General features: G+C 41.8%; 1 protein-coding gene across 13 annotated transcripts in view; it reads left to right on the top strand.

Moving 5' to 3' along the window:
* Positions 1-24,184, top strand: part of adgrb2 (adhesion G protein-coupled receptor B2) — a 282,713-nt gene that overhangs the window by 113,456 nt on the left and 145,073 nt on the right. For 12 of the 13 annotated variants that reach the window (XM_034294722.1, XM_034294727.1, XM_034294730.1 and 9 more), the window contains exon 3: positions 21,416-21,496. In XM_034294722.1, coding sequence (XP_034150613.1) covers positions 21,416-21,496 — 81 coding nt within the window. The remainder of the gene's footprint in view (positions 1-21,415; positions 21,497-24,184) is intronic. The other variant, XM_034294724.1, reaches the window with a different exon arrangement.

A 24,184-nucleotide genomic window follows, 5' to 3' on the forward strand; every position in this document is an offset into this window, starting at 1 on the left:
AGGCAATATTTAACCTAATAATTAGGCAAATCAACTTCCGAATGTGTGGTAACTAACTCAAACGTATACTTGGTTAGCTGTAAAATTGCTGGAAAGAAAGCTAAAGTTATCTACTGAGATTCTGAACCTGTAAGGGCTCGCTGGCTGCTGAAGAAAAGGGTGGGGTGGACCAATGAAAAATAATACAATATTATTAATTAGTCATTAATTCAAAACTGTGATACATAGAACATAACCCTTTTAATTGTATTTCAGAAATTTGAATAATTTTCAATGCATAATAATAATATCATTTAATGACTATTTTGTCACAGTCTCTATTGGAAACATTTTATGTCAGCATCACATTCTGTTCTTATTTCTTTATATTTTGGTTCACATCCTTATATTTCTACTAAAAAGGAAACCGTTCATGCATGGCATATCTATTCATTTTGTGGATAAGTCCGCGGAGAACAGGTCCCTAACAAACTACATTACCTCCGTGGGGAGATTAAAGCTTTCCATTTATCTCCAAACTCTGACAGAAGAGTGATCTGTGCTGATAATGACTGAATATAGTTGCACATTTTGGGGAGTTTAGGGACACATTTTATTTTGTAATGTTTAATACGTAAAGAAAGACGAAGAAAACCAACTGTGCAGACTTTTCAGTAATGTCAATAACTGTTTTATCCCTCCTCTGGGTAACCAAATAAATTCCATTCAAGGTATTAAAGGTCAAAAAGCAAACCCCTTTTAGAAACGTCTCATAAGTCACATTTGCTGGATTCTGTGTGTTGGCTTTCTTAAGCAGCTACCAGTATGTCTATCTTGGGGACATAGGTTAGCTCTGTTTACAACATAGATTAACACATCACTATGTAAAATTCAACTATGATACACAGTAGACAACTAAACATGTGATGCTACCAGCTAATCATTGATAAGGTATGCTTACCTGCCTTTTTTAGTGAGTTTTAAGATGCAGCACGTTTAGGTGCAAAGAATGCTGGCCTTTTCTGCTTCTGTAACTAGAACAGTATGGAGTAGCTGAGTGAAAGAGAGCAGTATGGAGTAGCTGAATGGTAGAGAACAGAATGGAGTAGCTGAGTGGTAGAGAACAGTATGGAGTACCTGAGTGGTAGAGAACAGTATGGAGTAGCTGAGTGGTAGAGAACTGTATGGAGTACCTGAGTGGTAGAGAACAGTATGGAGTAGCTGAGTGGTAGAGAACTGTATGGAGTACCTGAGTGGTAGAGAACAGTATGGAGTACCTGAGTGTTAGAGAACAGTATGGAGTAGCTGGGCAGTAATGTAGAAAACAGTATGGAGTAGCTGAGCGGTAGAAGACAGTATGGAGTACCTGAGTGTTAGAGAACAGTATGGAGTAGCTGAGTGGTAGAGAACAGTATGGAGAAGCTGGGCAGTAATATAGAAGACAGTATGGAGTAGCTGAGCGGTTTGACTGATGAACTATCTGATGCCCTGCTGTTAAACATGTATTGAAGGTAGAAATTACATTGTGCAACGGAACATTTCTTTCCTGGAAAGATTCTCATTTTGATACTCTGCTTTTGTCTTTGCTCATCTCTTCCTCAAAACCTATTAGAGTAGAAAGACATAGGTCCCTTCATTCTGACCTTCTCATCAATTGTTAGGAAAAAGAAGATACAAGGGATTTTCAAGTAAGAGTTGTTTTAGGCAAAACATTTTTGGTTGCTTGAACATTTCTATTTTGACCTTATGCACTTGTGCTGAACGGTAATGCATTACAGTTCCTCAACACAACTCCATGTTTTTTGAGTGACCAACACATTAATTCATTGGAAAGTTTGGAAAGCAGTGTCTAATGGAATTATGAATTTCTATATTGTGAACAGTGAATACTTTCCGTCATAGCAATCCTTCTCTGTGCTACTCGGGTCCTGAAGAAGGCATTCTCTAGTCTACACCACTACGAACTCAACCGTTAATTATTCTTTTTTTGATTTAGTTATTTTACTTGCCTTTATTATGACTATCCAATCTAGCCTACTCAGCACATTGGGCATGGTAGGCTATCTATCTTAAAAGCCATGATAGATGCATGGAACGCTTTATTATAAAGGTGCATGTTTTATGGTGAAAATGTGCTTCCCCAAACTGGAAAGTCATTAGCTGCCTATGCGATAACCATATCAATCTCTGTGATGATGGGCTTGCCCTGAATGGATGAGGTAAGTGACAAACACTAACACACACACATAATACCGCAGCCTTTTTGGAAGTCTTTGAAGCACATATTGACCACAGAGAGTGCCTATTAATCTAACAAATGCTTAAAAGCCTGTCAATGTGTGTGTGTGTGTGTGTGTGTATGTGGGTGGACACTGTTCTGGTGAAAGACCTAGTGTTTAACCCCTGCCCGGCGCTGTGGAATGAAGGGTAGAACGCTCTGCCACTACTTGGTTGGGTTTTGGCAGCAGATAATTTGCACTGGTGTTGGGCATACTAACACCTGACAGACTGGGTGGAGGGGTTGAACTTTGGAGCGCAGTTGCTCTGGGGCTTTTAGTGTCATCGTTGGCCATGTGCATAGGGCATGGTTCGGGCATGAGGTTGTAAGGTTTGAAGCTGTCAAGCTGTCAGTTCTCTGTCTCTCTCTATCTGTCCATCTTTTTGCAGTATTTACAGAATCTATTTTAGTTGGACCCGTAAATAGGCCAGTCTCCGTTTTGTGTAGGATGGATGTTTATTCTGGGACAGGAGTATGCTGGGCTGTGGCACATTTTTACTGAAAAATGTATTCATCAGGAGTTCTGTTTTTGTCAGTATGAAGGCCTTGGGTTGACTGGAGTTGGATAAGAAGGTTGTCTTGTTGGTGATGCCTGTATTGGCTAATCAAATCAAATGCCCCTTAGAGGGATTTAAGATGTGGTCTGCAAATAACAACTTTTTCCCCAAACCTCCCATTCTGAACTGGATTTATAATTTGCTGTTTGTATTTGCAAAATCGAAGAAGAGTCACTAACATACCTCAATTAGCCATGGCGTTTCAATATTGTAAGTGCTTTAGATAATACGTATTCTATATGTATATGCCATTGTGGAACATTTCCCAGGACCCGTTTTGACTAGAAACCTCCACTTTTACAACCAGTGCCCAAAAAAATCCTGTAATGCATTGGTAAAAATCTTATATTGGGGTTATGGATGTTGTTGACTTCTGGATTGTGAAGTCTGGATTGTAACAGTGGTGGCCCACAATAGTGGGCCTGATCTGGGACAGAGATCTTTTGGGCTCTGAATCTCTGAAACGCAGGGCCTACACAGGAGGTTGGAGGTTTATGTAAATGGAATTGGAGGTCTGCTGTTGGCGGTAGCACCGGCCACGGTTTGGACTGAGGGTTGTAAAGATGTGTGTGCACATGTGAATGTGTGTTTGTGTGTGTGGTGTGGGTTTAGGAGCTCTAGCGTGTCTCTCTTGCTACTGAACCCTGGCTGTCTAAACAAGCCCCACTGGTCCTCATTACCCTTTCCCTTGGCTGTACACAAACACACACAGAACACACACACACGCCACACTACACTCCACCACACATGGTCTTTGATGAGGCACATCAGTGTCCAGTGGTTTGTGATGGTTTGCCCAGACAGCTCGCTCTCCCCTGGCGACCCAAGGCTTCAGGGGTCGTTACTACGGTGATGTGGACTAATGATGCTTGGACCGCCCCAAGGTTGGCAAGGCAACACAACAGATGCATAGCTGGAAGACTTCTTTCCTTGCTGAGGTGGTGTGTAGTAGTAATAGTAATTCTTTTTTATACCATTTTTAACCTTAACTCTATGAAGGTCGGTACCATAATGAAGTCATTCTTTGCTTTGGCCAATTGTCCAGTTGTGAGTAGATTGCAAAAAATCTGACCAGGCTGCTTGGACATAAATTTCGATTCCGTTTTTGCTGGAAGGCTTTAGTAGTAAATAAGGTATTAAGGGCTGCTGTTTTGTACTCATTTGAATGTCCTTTTTTTCAGAGCTTTACAAATCTGAACTTGGTATTGCGTCTGTGTTTTCTAATGCACTTCATAAACCCTTAGAAAGCCTCCAGCATCAGTCCAGAGCCGCTGCTTTGCATATTTGTATCACAAAGATTTATGAAGCAAATCATACATACATATTGCCACTTAAATGGGTCACGGCATGGAAGAGACGGACAGAAACAAGCATCAGCTCAACAAGTCCTTGAGCCACATGGACTTCCATTGCTTTTGACCTGATCCTTATGGGCCCCGGAGTAGTGCAGTTTATAGTGGAGAGGGTGTCACTTAGGACAAAGGCAACGTTTCACCCTGGAGAACTGGTTGGAAAACTGCCAAAGAGCCTAGCTCACAAGCCTCGAAAGTTACATTTGTCTGGGTGGGTGAAATGTCTGCTTATAGCTTTAAAACCAGCAGCTATGGGCTAGCACCACTGTATTTAAATACCGCCGGGTGGATGGGGATGGTGGGTGGGCTTAATTCACAGACTATGACTAGAATGTTTCAGAGATCTAATCAATGTAGACATATTTTTGTATGTTTGTTTGCCTTTCCCAAATCTGAACCTATTAGCATTCAGAGTAATCACCTGAATGTGATACTTCAGGCTAAACCTTGCTTAACTCAGTGAATCTTCTGGCTGACTAGAATGAGATTGAATCCATCTGGTGTGATGTTTTCATTGTACGTCTTTCCCAAACCTTAAACTGAAACAATTCAGGAGTAATACCTGATATGATACCTAAGACTAATCGTCCATATTCAGGGACATGCTGGCCTTCTCTGTTTCACTAATTTATTCACTTCACATAATACACATCTGCTTCCCAGCATCTATAGACATTTGACTCCCCTTGGAGAAATGTAAAGTACTGACAAACACTTTTTATGCATCTGTGAAATCTCACGCATGCACACATACACTAAATGCAAAAATTCAACCATATTAGAGTTATTCTCCCAGAGTATTATTATATTACTTTTTTTGGTTTGTGTGCTTTATGTTAAGCCATGCATGCAGTCCTCAATGTACTTATTTACAGCTCTCTGACCTCCTCTCTATTGCTGGGCTTAAACACTTCTGGTTTTCATCCTCTTCTTCTAAGCAAGGAGTAGTTTGCTCCTAGGAAACCATGTGAGTAAAAATAACTAGCACCACACAGAAAGAAAATTCGTATTTCGGTCCTATGGGACCAATGTTGAATAGCCCTACTAACATTTCACCTCCACACACCTCTCTGTCTCTGTCTCTCTGTTCTCTTTTCAATTTAAAGGGCTCTCTCCCCCTGTGTGTCTGCCTCTCTCTGTAAGATCCTTTACTTAGGTAAGATGTTTTTATTAGCTCTGGTGTTATCTCAGTCTCTGAGAGCAGAATCACTCTGGATCGGCAAACGAGCACCCTGTAAAGTCAATTGATTCCTGTAAAAATACATCGCACACACATACACACACACACACACACGCAAACCCACATGCGTACATAACCAAGTACATGCATACGTTATGTCCATTCTGTCACTGTGGAGGGGGGACGTTCAAGCACACATCATCTACTATGGCATGATCCAACAGCCTCCCTACCTGGTCGCTCAGTCTGATAGAGACTGAATGCAGATATACTTATGTTCAGATTACAACAGAACGCCAGTTTATTGGTACGGAGGAAGTCACATTCTGTCAAAGCGCAGCAGTAATTAGCTAATGGACTTACGGCACTGTGTCGTGTATTCTGGATTATGATGTCTAAGTACAGGTACGACAAGAAGTTTCTTTGAGACTGAGTTTGTAACATTATGAATTATGAGGCTGTATGTACCGCGATACTGTTCAATGAGCAAAGCACATTGGATTGCAGAGAACGTCCACCTGGTCTCTCAGTCTATTAGATAACCTCCACCTGGTCTCTCAGTCTATTAGAGAACCTCCACCTGGTCACTCGCTGTGACAAGTTGTTTTATGAATGGAAAAAGAGCTTGTTGTTTCTGTGTGTGCGCAAGCCATAGAGATGCATGTGTGCGTGGGCGTAGGACACAAATAGGGGATCATCTCTGGAAGATTAATGTAAGGCTTTGAGACAGAACATATTGAGAGCTGGATAAAGTAGTTTGTCATATATTCCTGTCTAGACTAGAGCTACTGTATGTATCCCAGGGTCTTTTAATGGAAATTCCTCCATTTTGTTTGTCTACTCAACTGTTGAATAGCCACAGGTTTTACAACATATCTATCTATCTATCTATCTATCTAATCCAATCTAATCTATCTAGAACATTGTTTCCAAAAAGATGGGATGCTCTGTCAAATGTAAAGTGAAACAGAATGCAATGATGTGAACATAATTTAAACCCTACAATACAAAGTAGTACAAATACAATATATCAAATGGTGAAACTGACAAATGTTGTAATATATGCACACGAAATAGCTGGGACAGGGTCAACAAAAGACTGGAAAACTTGTGTAATGCTAAAATAAATCCCTGGTGGTACATTTTACAACTAATTAAGTTGATTGGCAACAGGTCAGTAACATGATTGGGTATAAAAAGAGTCTTTCAGAAGTAAAGATAGGGAGGGTTTCACCACTCTGAAAGACTAACTTTTTCTCAGAGTAAAGTTGCACAAATCTAAATGTGAAATTCTTTTTGGGAATCATGGACGCCACATCCTCCGGGCTAGAGAGGACATCTGGCTTCTTATCAGCAGACAGTTCAAAAGCCAGCATCCATGATGGTATGGGGTGGGGCATTAGTGCACATGGCATGGGTGACTTGCACATCTGTGAAGGCATTATTAATGCTGAACAATATATACAGGTTTTGGAACAGCATGTGCTGCCATCCAGATTACGTCTTTATCAGGGAAGGCCTTGCTTATTTCAGCAAGACAAAGCCAAACCTCATTCTGCACATATTACAACAGCATGGCTCTGTAGTAAAAGAGTCCAGGTGCTAAACTGGCCTGCCTGCAGACCAGATGTGTCACCCATTGAAAACATTTGGCGCATTATGAAACAAATAATACGACAACAGAGACCCTGAACTGTTGAACGGCTGAAATATTCTAAGCAAGAATGAGAAAACGTAACTTTCAAAACTACACCAGTTGGTCTCTTCAGTTCCGAAATGCATACAGAGTACTGTTAAAAGAGGTGATGCAACACAGTGGTAAACATGCCCCTGTCCTAACTTTTTTGAAACATGTTCCTGGCAACAAATACAAAATTGGCATGTATTTTGTCTCCATTTTATATGTTATCTTTGTACTTCTTTCAATTAAATATTGGGATAATTGATTTGCATATCATTGCATTTTGTTTTTATTTGTATTTTACGCAGCGTCCCAACTTTATTGGAAACAAGGTTGTATATCTATTTATATATACTGGTGCTGGTCATAAAATTAGAATATCATCAAAAAGTTGATTTATTTCAGTAATTCCATTCAAAAAGTGAAACTTGTATAATATATACATTCATTCCACACAGACTGATATATTTCAAGTGTTTATTTCTTTTAATTTATTATATTTATTTATTATAATGAAAACCCCAAATTCAGTATCTCAGAATCTTCGAATATTACTTAAGACCAATACAAAAAAAATTATTTTAGAAATGTTGGCCAACTGAAAAGTATGAACTTGAAAAGAATGAGCATGTACAGCACTCAATACTTAGTTGGGGCTCCTTTTGCCTGAATTACTGCAGCAATGCGGCGTGGCATGGAGTCGATCAGTCTGTGGCACTGTTCAGGTGTTATGAGAGCCTAGGTTGCTCTGATAGTGGCCTTCAGCTCTTCTGCATTGTTGGGTCTGGCTTATTGCATCTTCCTCTTCACAATACCCCATAGACTTTCTATAGGGTTAAGGTCAGGCGAGTTTGCTGGCCAATTAATAACAGGAATACCATGGTCCTTAAACCAGGTACTGGTAGCTTTGTTACTGTGTGCAGGTGCCAAGTCCTGTTGGAAAATGAAATCTGCATCTCCATAAAGTTGGTCAGCAGCAGGAAGCATGAAGTGCTCTAAAACTTCCTGGTAGATGGCTGCGTTGACCTTGGACCTCAGAAAACACAGTGGACCAACACCAGCAGATGACATGGCACCCCAAACCATCACTGACTGTGGAAACCTTACACTGGACTTTAAGCAATGTGGATTCTGTGCCTCTCCTCTCTTCCTCCAGACTCTGGGACCTTGATTTCCAAAGGAAATGCAAAATTTACTTTAATCAGAGAACATAACTTTGGACCACTCAGCAGCAGTCCTGTCCTTTTTGTTTTTAGCCCAGGCGAGACGCTTCTGACGCTGTGTCTTGTTCACGAGTGGCTTTACACAAGGAATGCGACAGCTGAAACCCATGTCTTGCATACGTCTGTGCGTGGTGGTTCTTGAAGCACTGAGTCCAGCTGCAGTCCACTCTTTGTGAATCTCCCCCACATTTTTGAATGGGTTTTGTTTCACAATCCTCTCCAGGGTGCGGTTATCCCTTTTGCTTGTACACTTTTTTCTACCACATCTTTTCCTTCCCTTCACCTCTCCATTAATGTGCTTGGACACAGAGCTCTGTGAACAGCCAGCCTGTTTAGCAATGACCTTTTGTGTCTTGCCCTCCTTGTGCAAGGTGTCAATGGTCGTCTTTTGGACAGCTGTCAAGTCAGCAGTCTTCCCCATGATTGTGTTGCCTACAGAACTAGACTGAGAGACCATTTAAAGGCCTTTGCAGGTGTTTTAAGTTATTTAGCTGATTAGAGTGTGGCACCAGGTGTCTTCAATATTGAACCTTTTCACAATATCCACATTTTTGGAGATACTGAATTTGGGGTTTTCATTAGTTGTCAGTTATAATCATCAAAATTTTAATTAATAAACACTTGAAATATATCAGTCTGTGTGGAATGAGTGTATAGATTATACAAGTTTAACCTTTTTAGAGGAATTACTGAAATAAATCAACTTTTGGATGATATTCTATTTATATGACCAGCACCTGTATATATCTATCTCTCTCTCTCTCTCTCTCTCTCTCTCTCTCTCTCTCTGTCTCTCTCTCTCTATATATATATATATATATATATATATATATATATATGTATGTATGTATACAGTTGAAAAGGAAGGTTTTTTAGTATACATAGTCATTCCTCTCTTTTATATTATACTGTGACACTTCAAAATGTGTGTTTTATTGTTTAAAGCTCCAGCTTCTTCCATGACAGTTCCTTGGCAAAAAATTTTTTTTTTTTAATTCTCTGTATTCTTTGTATTGATTGTTCTCTCTGTCATTAATCAATTTGCATAGTTAATGCCACTGAGTTTCTTCTAACACTGCAGGTCAGTTTAATAGTATGGGGATTGTAATGACCTTGCGTTGTAAGGACATGGATATGTGTTCCTCTGTCCATATTTCATCTGTCAGGTCATAACAGGCTGTCTGCACAGACTCATTGTGGCTATGCATCATTAATGAATGAACCAATCAATTAAACCTAATCAAGTGATTGATCAGAATTGCATTGGGCTGACTCAGATGTTCTTAAGGACACACAGTTTTGCTCAGAGAGCACCGCTGTGTAGTGTGTGTTCATAGGATACAGGAAGTGCAATGCATAAGGTAAATTATATAGAATATAAGGTATGTTATAGGGTATATATAGTAGGTTTTACTAAATAGGGTATAGTATACAGGATGTAGAATGCGTAAGGTGAGTACTGAAAACAAGAGGGGAATATGATGAGAAGGAGCATTATGCATCAGATTAAACAGAGAGGAGAGTGAAGGAGGAACATAAGTGAAAGAGATTAAACAGAGTAAGAGGAGAGGAGTTGAGGAGAAGTAGGCTTTTGCGTCAAATTTACCCAAGGAGGAAGTGGTGATGGATAGTAGGAGTAAGAAAGGAAATACAGACGGACTGAAGTGTGAGACAGGTTTGGAAGATGAAGTGGGGGGATGAGAGAGAGTTTGGGGGATGAAGGCTGTTGGGGAAGAAAAAAAAGGGATGAGTGGATGACATGTAGGAGTGTAGATGAGGAAGGGATGACAGGATCACATGAAGGAGCGGATGAAGGAAATCTGTATTCCCCAGGGAATGTAGCCCATTACCACTGTGGTATTGGTGTGGTTTAACTCAAAAAGTACACTATGTTTCTCCTCTAATAATAGTTTGAAGCCACATATGACGTTTAGCAGATGATGACGCAAAGAAGGAAATGGAAATAGCTTCCTTTTTTTTTCTTCAAAGAGCCGCTTTCGCACACACAGACACACTGAACAACAAGCAACAGCTTTGTTCTCATTGGTTCACTTACAGTACATACTGTAGCAGCAAGATATTTTGCCTATTTTTCAGCCTTTCTCTCCCTCTCCTTTTCAGGAGGTTTCACTTCCCTTACTTATTCAACTTTCCAAAAAAAACAATACCACAGAGTTTGGGAGACAGCACAGTGACAACACTGTGATGCCTGGTGAAAATCAAGGCTAGGCATTCTGATATGAAAACCCTGTGGAACCCAGTGAGTGGTTTCCCCCATACAAGTGTATTGACATGCATAGGATTGTTACTCAGTTGAGACATTGAGCCATTGATTGAACATTTGGATAGGTAATGGCTTGAGGATTAAATTGTGTTCTTCAATATGCTTTGGTAGTGATTTTGTCAGCTTGTCAATCTCATGAAGCTATTTCCCTTCTCTTTTGTCTCCAGATTTCTTTGGAATAATAGATTTTGCCAGACAATGGAAATGTGTTGTATGCATTTTGTCTGGACTTCACCTCATAAATCCTAATTCATAATGCTATGTTCAGTGCTACAGAGCACTAAGAAAGATCAGGTATATTCAATTCGCTGCTAATAGTTGTTTGGTTAACTGTTTTTGTGGATTTTTACTTCATTCCGATGTGTGTGTGCGTATGTGTTTGTGCCAGATGTTGGTGTCTGGTGGGGTTTTTGTCTGATGATGGCTGGGTGAAGTTCATTGTTCCTGGCTTGGTAAGTAGGACACAGGCGAGTGAGGGTGGGAGGCTGGGAGAGATAATTTCCTCTGTGGCACCTTCGTTCTGCTCTGCCTCTGCAGGTGTGACTGGTGCCGGCAGGGGAGGTGGCGAATGAGGAAGAGGGCAAGGAGTGATTGAAGGGTGTTGGGCTCCTGGGAGGCACCGGCGTGAGACAAAGGATGGAGATCAGAGGTGTATAAAAAAGGATGGAGACAGAAAGAAGGAGTGATGCCCTGGTATAGGGAGGGCTAGGGCGGGTAATGAGAGAGATGTGACGCGCATGTCCTCATATTGTGTGTCTACTTCATAAAGCATAAGAGACAGGCTTCTTTTTCTTTTGACAAATGCTTTTTTCCGCCGTCATTACCCCCGAGGAAAGTTGATTAAGAACAAATTGTTAATTACAGCGACGATCTGGGTGAAATGTTGCAGGGGGGGAGGATGAGCAATTTGGTTTAACTGTAGTGCTGTCACTGATCACACTGTCACAGAGGAGAACACTTTTCTAGTCCCTGTTCACTAGTCAATAACCACTTGGCCGCCTAACTCAACTGACTGATGGATGAACTAACAGCGGACATATTACATGACCAAAATTGTAATCTACATAACTTTCACTCATCTGTCATGAACACACTTATTACAGGTTACACCTACCAGCTCCTTTTTCATGTTACAGCTACCAGCTCCTTTCCCATGTTACAGCTACCAGCTCCTTCCCCATGTTACAGCTACCAGCTCCTTTCCCATGTTACAGCTACCAGCTCCTTCTCCATGTTACAGCTACCAGCTCCTTTCCCATGTTACAGCTACCAGCTCCTTTCCAATGTTACAGCTACCAGCTCCTTCCCCATGTTACAGCTACCAGCTCCTTTCCCATGTTACAGCTACCAGCTCCTTCTCCATGTTACAGCTACCAGCTCCTTTCCCATGTTACAGCTACCAGCTCCTTTCCCATGTTACAGCTACCAGCTCCTTCTCCATGTTACAGCTACCAGCTCCTTTCCCATGTTCCAGCTACCAGCTCCTTCCCCATGTTACAGCTACAAGCTCCTTCTCCATGTTACAGCTACCAGCTCCTTTCCCATGTTACAGCTACCAGCTCCTTTTCCATGTTACAGCTACCAGCTCCTTCCCCATGTTACAGCTACCAGCTCCTTCCCCATGTTACAGCTACCAGCTCCTTCCTCATGTTCCAGCTACCAGCTCCTTCCCCATGTTACAGCTACAAGCTCCTTCTCCATGTTACAGCTACCAGCTCCTTTCCCATGTTACAGCTACCAGCTCCTTTTCCATGTTACAGCTACCAGCTCCTTCCCCATGTTACAGCTACCAGCTCCTTCCCCATGTTACAGCTACCAGCTCCTTCCTCATGTTACAGCTACCAGCTCCTTCCCCATGTTACAGCTACAAGCTCCTTCTCCATGTTACAGCTACCAACTCCTTTCCTATTACAGCTACCAGCTCCTTCTCCATGTTACAGCTACCAACTCCTTTCCCATGTTACAGCTACCAGCTCCTTTTCCATGTTACAGCTACCAACTCCTTTCCCATATTACAGCTGCCAGCTCATTCTCCATGTTACAGTTACCACCCCCTTCTTACCAAATAAATTAACTTTGTTAGAATACATTAAAAAAAAAAGATGTGGAATAGAAGGAGTGAGTGGGAAAAACCTCAGGAGAAGAGAGAACAAGAAATACAGAGACAATGTGAGGGAAAAAATGAAGAGAGAGAGAGGTGTGGAGGGAATAAGGATATTCATATATTACAATATGGAATGGGCCAGAGAGTGAGTGAGGGAGAGAGAAGGAAATGGTGTGAATGTGACAGAAAAAGCATAATAATGAGTAGGATAAAGAGGTAGCAAAAGAATGTGACAAATTGGGACATGGTTCCTGTATGACAGACAAGAATCTGTCAGTCTGCTCTTCAATGACCACTCCAACACACTGGCAATAAGGAATGGAGACACTTGGTAGGAGAAAAGGAATTCAGATTAAATATATTGGCCTTTTTGTCATGCCATTGCTTGTCATGTCACTGTGGTTTCAGAGTTGGTGCTAAATTGCTAGCTGTAGTCTTTTCTTCACCATCTATAAACCACTAGAGTTATATGGGCCTTGGGATTGCAGTTTTACCGTGTGCGATCTCCTGTCTTTACTGCTTTGGGGTAACGTTCACATGGGACTATATAGTAGGCTGTTGGCTGTTGGTTTATCTCAGCCACATATCCAGGACTGGGCGGCTCTATGTTAAGGGGATTGGGTGGTGTCTCTTACTGTGCCAATGGATAATGTATGATTCATTTAACAATGGATCATATTGAAGATACCATTTCTGTCATGTGCCGTAATGTTAAGTGTTACAGTGGTGACTTTTCAAACGCTATTGTCTGTACCAAATTACTGCATGCTTTATAGTTGCCCAATATTAACCTATACGTTTATTTTCTCTGACTTGTGCTGGTTATTAGTTACATACATGTTGAGAATTAATTTGAGAAAGGCTTGTATAGAGCCGTTGATACTTCAGCCCTTTATTTCCCCAATATGTCAGCCTGGCTCTGTCATTTGCTGGTTAAGCTGTCCAGGTTACATTGGTCTGTGTGTGTGTGTGTGTGTGTATCTGTGTGTGTGTGCCTGTGTGTGTGTGTGTGTCTGTGTGTGTACAACCTAAGCCCTGTGTTCCATCCTTATGTGAGGCACAGGTTCCACTCTAACAAGCTTTAGATCACAAGGGAAAGACTGACACAAAGTAGAGAGAGGAGAAGAAGAGTACAGTACTTGGAATGAGGCTCTCCGCTGACAGGCTATGGATTGGTTCATCTATAATACCTTTCTACAGATTCCAAGAGAGACTAGAATAGAATGGAACAGAATACATTTGAACAGAATAGAACAGCCTGCAGTAGAAACAGTGCAACCGAATGGAAAAGCCTGCAGGAGAACAGAATACATTGGAACAGGATGGAACAGCCTGCAGTGGAACAGAATACATTCGAACAGAATGGAAAAGCCTGCACTAGGAAAGAATGGGATGGAACAGGCTGCAATAGAAAATAATGTAGTGAAAAAGAATGGAACAGCCTGCGGTAGAACAGAAAACATTGCAGAATGATTTGACAGCCTGCAGGAGAACCGAATACATTGGAACATGATGGAGCTGACTGGAGTAGAACAATTCAGTAGAACAAGATGGAACAGAGCACAATAGATTCATTCCCTTTAGAAGTAGCAACCACACAAATCAGTATTTGTGCATTTAACCCCTCAAATCATGACTAGAATGGACATTTCACTAGAATGTCTCCCAAATGTTTGGCTAAAGAGTTCACCTATGTTAGCATCTGTATCTGTCTGGTTGTCCTCGTGTTGCTGTTCCCCGCATGGTCCATCCCTTCATCTGACCTTGGGAAGATATCCTGCCCATCCAACTACCTGCCTCTTAGCCCAACACCACTCTGTAAGTGTGTGTGTGTGTGTGTGTGTGTGTGTATGTGTGTGTGTGTTTGTTGTGTGGTTGTTTTTGCAACATTTGATCAATTGGCCAATGGAGTCACTTTAAACAGGCGGAGGACTAGAATAATACAGACACAGCTGTCACTGCAGACACAGCTGACTGTCCAGGATGGATTTAAAAACAGTCACGCATAGACACGAAGATATAGTAGCACACACGCACACACACACATACACACACAGGTAGCCAGACACAGGGAGAGTGTGAATGGTGTGATTTATAACTCCTCCATCCCTCCATCTCTCCCTTCATCACTCCCTCTCTGTCATCTGCAAGGTGTGATTACCGATGTCTCACTGCCAGCATCGTCGTGACGAGTTACTATGGCAACCGCATCTCTAGTCCCCCGCTGAGTGTGTCGGTGCGCAACAGATAGTGTGTGTGTGTGTGTGTTTTCTCATGGTAATTGTACCTCTCCTACAGAGGCTGAGGAAAATGTCCCACACACAGGGTTGATCGGCATGACAGAGACGGCTGGAGGGAGAGTCTCAGACAAGATCGAATTGAGGGATTGAAGCGGCTGACGGGATCAGTGATCGATGATATACTGCTCTGGTCTAGGATCAATTAACAACTGATGTGGTTTTAGATTGATCGGACTCCACTCTGGTGCTCAGGCTCTTGCCTGGGATTGATGGGCCAGTCTTGACTGTGACTATGTGACTGCCAGCAGTAGTGTTGCAGGCCAGCGGGGGGCACTATTTCCTCTGGTTTATTTGGAGATCCAGTGACTCCGGGTATTGATTAGGGACATTGCCCTGTGTAAGGTGCTGTCATTTGGATTGGACTTTAAACAGGTATCCTGACTCTCTGTGCCATCTGTTGTAACACTGTGTGAACCCGGTGTCCTGGCCCATATACCGCCCGGCCACATACCGTTTCCAATCTGGCCCGTATAATCATCCCAGGCTTTCAACTGGATCATTCATCCTTTCTCTTCGCTACAATTCATACTTGGAAGTAACAATGTCTTCTCAGTCAGCAAGCATTGAGTCTATTTCTGGGCTAAATATTAGTTCTCAGATTGGTGCTAATCTTTGTAGGGCATTCCTCAGAATGAGGCTCAATATTGTATCTATCAGAAGGGGATTGAGCGTGGTGTTCATCAGGCTTTCAACGAAGCCACGCCAAGAAAGGAAATAGTGCTGCGGTGGATCCATTCTACAATGTGGATGGAGTGTGTGGTTGAATCAAAGGCTATATAGTGGTATGGATGGCCTCTCGTAGATAGACAGTAATATGGATGGCCTCTCATTTCCTGTCTGATGGTTTCCTATGTGTTATTGTGCAGCATTGATAGGCCCCAGATTGCTGCTGGGGGCGAGGAATGATCTACTGCAAATGGAGCCTTCTAGGATGAGCTGTTCAGATGGAGGCAAAGCGGGAGAAAGGGGGGAGAGTGAGGGGTATAATATTGGAAGATGAAAACAAGTAGTAAAATGGCAGCCGATTTAGGGCTGAGGGGAAATGGAGACGAAACTAAGGCAATTTGGAGACACACTGGGGATTGTGTGTGATTGTAATTCACCTCTCATCTCGCAAACACGCGCACACACTTCCGTTTCTAGTAATGGGAGCAAATGTCCATGGCTGATTGTAGAACTTGGATCGTGTTACAGCTGAGGTCTTTCATGTTTGTAGACACAGACTTTTCTATTTGGGGGTATGGCCATTCACGTTTGGATGTGTGGGCTCTCATGCCAGTCCTTTGTGCTCACTGTAAGAACTGTTCATTAGTTTATATTAGATAGGCATCCCAATGGAAAAGAACCTCTACGATGCCTTCTGTAATTATCGTGAGAGTGAAGGTACAGTTTATGTATGCAATCAGGAATGGGGGGGGGGTTGGTTTATGGTCAATATACCACAGCTAAGATCTGTTCTTAGGCGTGACGCATCGGAGTGTTAGTTTGGTAATATATCACAACATTCAGAGGAGCCATATTTCTCTTATAAACCAGTTACCATCACACAAACATACACACTCTCTCACACACACAAAAACATGCAACACCCAGATTCCAATGACTCTGCAGGACTGAATCCTATCACAGCACGACAACAGATGTGTCTGGTTATGCCGTCTCACTGGCCATTTCTTGAACAGGTCTATTTCGTACTCCTGTGTGTACATGTGTTTTGGGGTTGTTTGTTTTTGTGTGTGTTTTGTGTACGTGTGTTTTCACCATATGCTGCTGGTCTTGTCATTGCGAGGGGAGGCTAAAGTGTTAAGCAAATATAATGAGGCCGCTCTGAGCAGTACAACCCGGAGTTATACCGTAAAATGACTTACATATTCCTCTTTTTAGACGTTCCTGCCCTATTTCCTCTCTATGTTCTCTAATATTATGCTCGCACAGGAGACAGAAGAGAAAGAACAAGGAATATTGCTCTAAACAGAGATTACACAATGGCAGGATAACCTGACCACCTCGACTGACCCAAAATTGAGACAATCCTTGACATGTACAGAGTCAGTAAGCATAGGCTTGCTATTGAAAGAGGCCACCATAGGCAGGCTAGGCTCTTGAGGGAAGACAAGCTGTATGAACTTTGCCCTCAGAATGACGTGGAAGCGCATCCTAACCTCTTGACACGTTTTTCCTTCAGATCATACAAACCCGCAAATAATTTGAAATGAGATACAACTCTGATAAACTCATCTGTTTGATGAAAGACTGCATTGACCATTCACTGTTGCAGGATTTTTTATCTGCTGCTATGTCAAAAGGACAACCAGTAGCTTAAAAAGAACTCTATAAACATAACCATTTTCCATTTCTTTATTTTCCATTCTTATTCACTCTTTTAAGGGCAAATTGTTACAACACTGTACATGGCTAATAACATAACAGGTTGTTACATGCTTTTGTCCTTTCAGTATGTTGTATGTGTAATTGCAGTAGTGCTTTATGATATTTATAATCTTCCACATCTGTAATTGCTGTCATTTTATTCATCCTTACTTTCCGCCTGCCTTCGCTGTGTAAATAAATGTCCCTGTGCCCTTTAAAAACGCGTCCACAGACCCCTGTCCCTGTATGCAGGTTATTCTAGGTGGACCATCTCGACACTTTGGTACCAAGAACAGGTACCGGGACCCTGGGCCGAAGCAGCTGGTTAACGGTGCCGTCAGTCGTGACATTAATGGACAGTATCGAACCCCCAGAGGTCTGGAACGCTGCCGGCACCGTTCCCTAGCCGAACACTTCGCCTACAGGACACAGCCACCAGTATAATATTCTGGCCGTCACCTTTCCAGTTCTCTAAAACCCAAGAAAATGGGTAGTGCAAGAGGGGTGTTGCGCTGAAAATCTGCCCGAATTTTGAGATGCAGATTGTTCTGAGTTTAGGCATCCCGAAAGGCAGGGTTTCAGGTACCACCTTAGGAGATGGGAGAAGAGATGAGCTATACTTGTCTTTACTCAGTATGTCCCTGGAGGAGGTGATTATTGTTGGCAGAAGGCCTAAGGCCATCCTTTTAGAAGGCCTATGGTTTAACACAATTAAACCTATTTTCTGCTGAATCCTATCCTGCAACAGTCACACATGAGACAACAGTCCCACATGAGATAATAGGAGACGGCATACAGAACAGGATTGCATGTACAATTCAAACATTGCATGTAAAGAAAATAAAATGTACCCCATCAGGGGTTATAGCAAAGAGGGAGAGACAAAGAAACACAAATGAAGGGTTAGAAAAGTAGATGGAGAGAGAGAGACAGGTTGCTTGAGAGACGGGAAGATGAAGGGTTAGACGGGTAGTTGAAGAAAGAGTGAGAGAGATGAATGTTAGACAGGTAGCTGGAGAAAGGGAAAGCAAAACATGAAGGGTTAGACAGAAGAGAGAGAGATGAATGTTTAGACAGGTAGCAAGTGACATAGAGAGAAAGAAAGGTGAATGAGAGTTTATGATAACGGAAGTGAGTAAGAGCGTGAAACAGAACAATGATGTGTTTGACCGGTATTACAGGCAAGACAGAGAGAGAGAGATGAGGGTTACTTTTATAATCTTCAGCCAGCACAACCAGAAGAGGACTGGCCACCCTCAGAGTCTGGTTCTTCTCAAGGTTTCTTCTGAATTTTAGACCTTACCGGGGAGTTTTTCCCTAGCCGCTCTGCATTAACTCTTGTTGCATGCTCTTTGGGGTTTTAGGCTGGGTGTCTGTAAAACCGCTGTTGTAAAAAGGGCTTCATAAAATAAACGTGATTGATCGCTTGTTATAGAGCGAGCAATGTGGGGAGAGAAAGACAGAAACACGGCGATGAAGTGTGAGACTGTGAGAGAGAAAATGAACCGATGAATGGAAGATGAAGGTGTGTGTATGCGTGTGTGGGTCTACTGAGATTACCTGTCTGTTCTCCTTCACTGACCTTTTGTAAGGAAAGGAACACAAACACACAGACATACACAAAAACACCCAAACCGACACTCTTCCTACACGTCTCTCAGCTTACACGGCAGTCACTAACCAGATTAGGTGAGCCAGTGACAACGACCACAGGAGTATTGATTTATTGATCCATTGGTCAAAAAGAAGCACTTGGCATTACCCAGCGGATAGCAAGTTAACGCGCGCGATTTCATTCGTTTTCCAACGTGTTCACTGATGAGGGAGAGAATGGGATAGAGAGAGTGAGAAATGGAGAAAGAGTCGGTGTCACTTTTTCTGACTGTCTTTTTCCGTCACAGCCTAAATTAGCGAGTTAGTGGCGCCAGGCGTTTGAGCTATCATAACCATATTAGCACAGTTCCCGGGGGAAGGGTGTGTGTGTGTGTGTGTGTGTGTGTGTGTGTGTGTGTGTGTGTGTGTGAGTGTACAATATGTGTCTGTGTTAGTGGAAGCCTATGGCACCGATCCGCTATAACAGAAGCGTTTGACAGAGCCAAACATGGGGTGCCCTAAAAGCTCATAGTCCTTACACACACACACAAACACACACACACACAGCTGAAAGTTGTCGACTGAAGAGCGTCTGAAAGATCAACTCTCTGCATTTGGAAACTAGTCCTCTGAATATCTGAATGCGCTTTAATTTCAAATACATATCAACAATGATTAGTATAATTTTTTAGCATGTTAAGTCATTTAAAATAAACGCTTTAAGTTTCATCCATAGAATAGAGTTAAAAATGGCCTCCACTCACCACACTCCTTGTGGTCTGAGGTGAAACGCTCAATCCATCTTAAGATGATCCAGCAGTTACACAGAACCGGGTTCAGATGAAAAAAAAAGAAAAAAAAGAAACATGAATGAGTTGGATAATATATTTGCACAAATAAAATAATGAAACGGAATAAACAACATTGAAATTACATCACCTAAGGACGAAGGGCAAGAGTGTCTGACAATAACACACATTCTGTCACGTAACAGTATTCCTACCCAGTGATACGCCCAGGCTGTATGGGGCTCTTCCGTTGTTTTTGTCAGGTTGTCACAGATGTCTGTTCGAAAAAAAAAAAAAGTGGTTTCCATGCTGGCTGGCTATTGTTCTTGTTACTTGCTACCTAGCTAGTGTGGAATCATATGAACGTATGTTTCATTGGAAGTTAAATGAGCCAAGCCGGCTGCATCTGTATCTAACTCAGTGACGTCAAAGAAGCAGCAGCAGAGACACTGACTAAGAGCATATTTGGAACGAAGCACCTTTTCTGACTACATTTTCATGAGGCGCTGTTCATTTACTTGAAAGACCACAACGGGCTGTTTACTTAGCAAGACTAAGAACTATTGATGTTTTAAAATCAACACAAATGCCTCATTTGCATAACTAAGTCTTTATTGTAAGAGCAAATACAGTATTTTAGCTAAGAAGAGAGGTGTCAATACTGTCCAAATGAATGACTAAAATGAATATGACAACCTTAACGTGGACTTACAATTTGCCTACAGTTTGTGGTGGGACTAGTGATAACTGAGTTAGCAAGCAACTCAGCCGTCGCATTGAAATGCTGTCACCATCATCATCATATTTCAATGCCTGCAAACAACATTGTGCATAGTCTTAGGAACTCTTCCTTGGCAAAATATGTTGTTTTGTGTGTGTGTGTGTGTGTGTGTGTGTGTGTGTGTTTGTGTGTAGTCCTTGTGGGTGTGTGCTCTTAGACAACCTTAATAAACCATGTTCACTTGGGGAACTGAATTAAAATAGAGAAACTGAACCAAAGTTACACTTACGTTGAATAAAACATAGGTTTCTTCTGTTTGGGGATGTTTCACTATCACTTGTTATCCTGAAGTGTGGGCTTCAGGAGATATTGTTTTTGCATGTGTCTGTGTGTACGTGTGTGTGTCTCTTATTTTGTTAAATCCTTTTCTCTAAGTTAGCCTATTTAGAAAAAAAACAGTTCTTTGTGTGTGTGTGTGTCATTTATTCCTAATTTTGTTTATCTCATGTAACTTTCATGAAACAAAGCACATCTCATTTCACCGCAGTAACAACAGAATGGCTGCAACAGGTGCACTTAAGCAGTATGTCACAAGATACGATGTTGTATCATGAATACATTCCCAGGTAAATGGTGTTGTTCAGCCCAGGAGAATAGGGGAGGGCCACCAACCCATTTAGGTGTTACTTTATTCATGATTCAGTTGCATTTGCAACGTGTCATCGTCCTTTGAAAATAGCTGTGAATTGCATATTTATATGAAAATTATATTTAGATTTGTCTGGTCCAGGCAAAAAATCTTCTTGGTGCTGATAGCCAGCCAAAGCCAACTCAGTCGCGTCAAACACCTGTAAGGATGTTCGCGGTTTTCAAATGGCGTCGATTGTAGCGTTGACTCCAGTAAAATGTGACAGCCAGCGTTATAATGCACTGAACATTGTTGTACAGTGGTTGGACATTTGTGTGGTCACTTACTGTATATGTACTGCCACTCTCTATCCTCAGACCCAGACGATGATGACCTCAAAGTGAAAACGCAGAGACCCAGATCAGCTGACCAGCCAGGTGTGTTTCAGGCACAGACAGGTGAGTTGTGGTGTGTGTGTGTGAATGTGTGAGTGTGTGGAAACGAAAAATAGCAGATTGACTTCTAACATCCACAAGGGGGAATGGTGACAGCTAGTACATCTCTGAAGTCTATGACCTTCATTTGTACCAAGCTGACATTGTTTTAATGAATACACCGACGAGCCAAAACATTATGACCACTTATGAGTGAAGCAAATAATGTTGATCATCTCCTAACAAGGACACGTGTCGAGGTCTGGGTTGATTAGGTGGTAAGCGAAGAGTCAGTTCTCATAGTCAAGGTGTTGGATGCAGGAGAAATGGCAGGAGGAAAGACCTGAATGACTTTGACGAGGGACAAATTGTTATGGCCAGACAACTGGGTCAGAGCATCTCTGAAACAGCAAGGCTTGTGTGGTGCTCCTGGTCAGCAGTGGTGAGTACTTAAATATAGCGAACAAGCTGGTACAAGCAAGGACAAACCACAAATAGGGTTGGGTATCAAGAACCAGGTTTTCAAGTTGGAACCGGTTTCAAATTTCCAAGAATTGTGGATTCAAAAAGACAAGTGCATTCCGATTCTGCTTCGGTTTCTAACGTTTGCATTTCAGTCATGCATTTTACAGTCCATAAAAGTATTAAAATCTTCCGGTACATGCTACATGGACGGTCATTTTTCTAAGTGTGTCAACAAAGCAAGCATGTGAGAACTGAGCGGAGACACTTGTTTACATCCTGGACCATGGCTGGCCCCAGCAAACGCTCAAAAGATTGGCTTAGCTTCACAAAATGTTTTAATGGCACTGCAAAATGTAAGTCATGCTGTAAAAATAGTTTGCATTTCCTTGAACGTAGCGTGAATTGGAAGGAATGCACCGTGTTGGATATGTTGCAGTCTCCCCAGTTCCAGCCACAATAACGTCTCAGATACAGCTAACTGTATCAACGTCTCATGCTCAGGTACACAAAACACATCTTTCTATGTAAAACTATTGGAATTTAATTCCTTTTTTAATTGTATTTAAAAAAATAAATAATATTAATCCTCAAATTGAGTACATCAACTTATTTTCACTTAAACATCAATAGCAACCACAGTGAGCCTGCGAACGTGGAGTGTACTGACTGGTGGCAGGCTTACTTAGCTAGCTAGCTAACGTGAGCATACTGTACTATACATACATGGATACCAAGCTAGCTAGTTTAGTATATATAATTATTATTATATTATATATAACCTACCTACCCTGTGATTAATTTAATGTCGTCTAACCAGCTTGTTTGTAATTTTTTCTTTGAAACTAGATAGTCTGCTTAATCACAGTAACGTTAACTAAGCTAGACAACGTCATGTATCCCTCGGCTACATTTTTTCTGTTCTCTCTCCATTTTCTAACACAGATGAGCTGACAATCGCCTTTCGTTTTGAAGGTAAAGGAATGATATCGGCAAATTATTCTAATATGTATTTTTCTTAGATACAAGTTCAGAGAGCACCACTACACCTCCGGCTCAACCCCATTGACCCCCTTCTAGTATAGAGACTCCTTTCACTTTAGCAATGAGGGGAAGATGAGCAAGGAGAAAGTGGAAGATTTGTGGTGAAGGGGTTACATCTGTTTGCTGTTTGCTCTCTCGTTTAGGTAATTTTTTTCTATTATTTATTCAAATAGTTTTGGTTTGTAACTGTTTTTGTTGATCATTCCTTATAAGAAATAAAAAGAAACCTTCCTGAATCCGGTCAACGTTCACAGTTGACTGAATGTAGCTTAAATGTGCAAAGAATAAATACATTTCGTACAAATATGTTGTGTTTCTTCTCTCCCAAAAATATTGGAATCAGAAAACGGAATTTGATTCTGTTCGATGAAATTGAAATGAACCAGAATCGATGAAATTGAAATGATACCCAACCCTAACCACAAACCAGCAACGGTGTGTTGGGCGCCCAAGGGGTCATTGATGTGCGAGTGCAACGAAGGCTCTTCCGTCTTGGCTGTACCGACAGAAGGTCTTCTGTGGCACAGACATTTTTAATGATGCTTATGGGAGGAATGTGTCGCAGCACACAGTGCATCTCACCCTGCTGCATATGACCGCAGAGCGGTCCGTGTGCCCATAACGATCCCAATCCATCGTCAAAATCGCATTCAATGGCATGCGAGCATCAGAACTGGACCTTGGAGCAGTAGAAGAAGGTTGCCTGGTCCAATGAGTCTCGTTTTCTGGTGTTTTGGCTGCACGCGGAGGACCAACAGCATGTGAGGCGGGAGGTCACAATGTTTTGGCTCATCAGTGTTGATGACATGGATCTTTTAACAATTTGAGTGGCGTTCTAGGATGGATTGTAGGTATTGAGAAAACATTTGGGAATGTTATTAAAACGTGCAATGAAATTGACCTTAACTGCTTTAGTGAAACACATCGTAAAAAGAGTGCTAATCAATGGATAGACTTGTGGGTGTCATACAGCAAGAGATTCTTGTGTTCTGCTGAGTCTACTCTGTTGGTTTGATCAGAGTGAACACCACACTCTGGCTTCGCTATTAGAAAATGTAACTCACTCCATTTATAGCTCAAAAGCTTGTGGCAAAATTACTTTTTTAATGGCATGTCTTTTCCTGAACTTTTTTTCCTGAAACGGGCAACAGCCACGTTCTGCATAATGGAACACTTGAACACTGTACGTTGGCGGATTCACTAGAG

The sequence above is a fragment of the Esox lucius genome, chromosome 10, assembly GCF_011004845.1.
Source record: "Esox lucius isolate fEsoLuc1 chromosome 10, fEsoLuc1.pri, whole genome shotgun sequence".
NCBI lineage: Eukaryota > Metazoa > Chordata > Actinopteri > Esociformes > Esocidae > Esox > Esox lucius.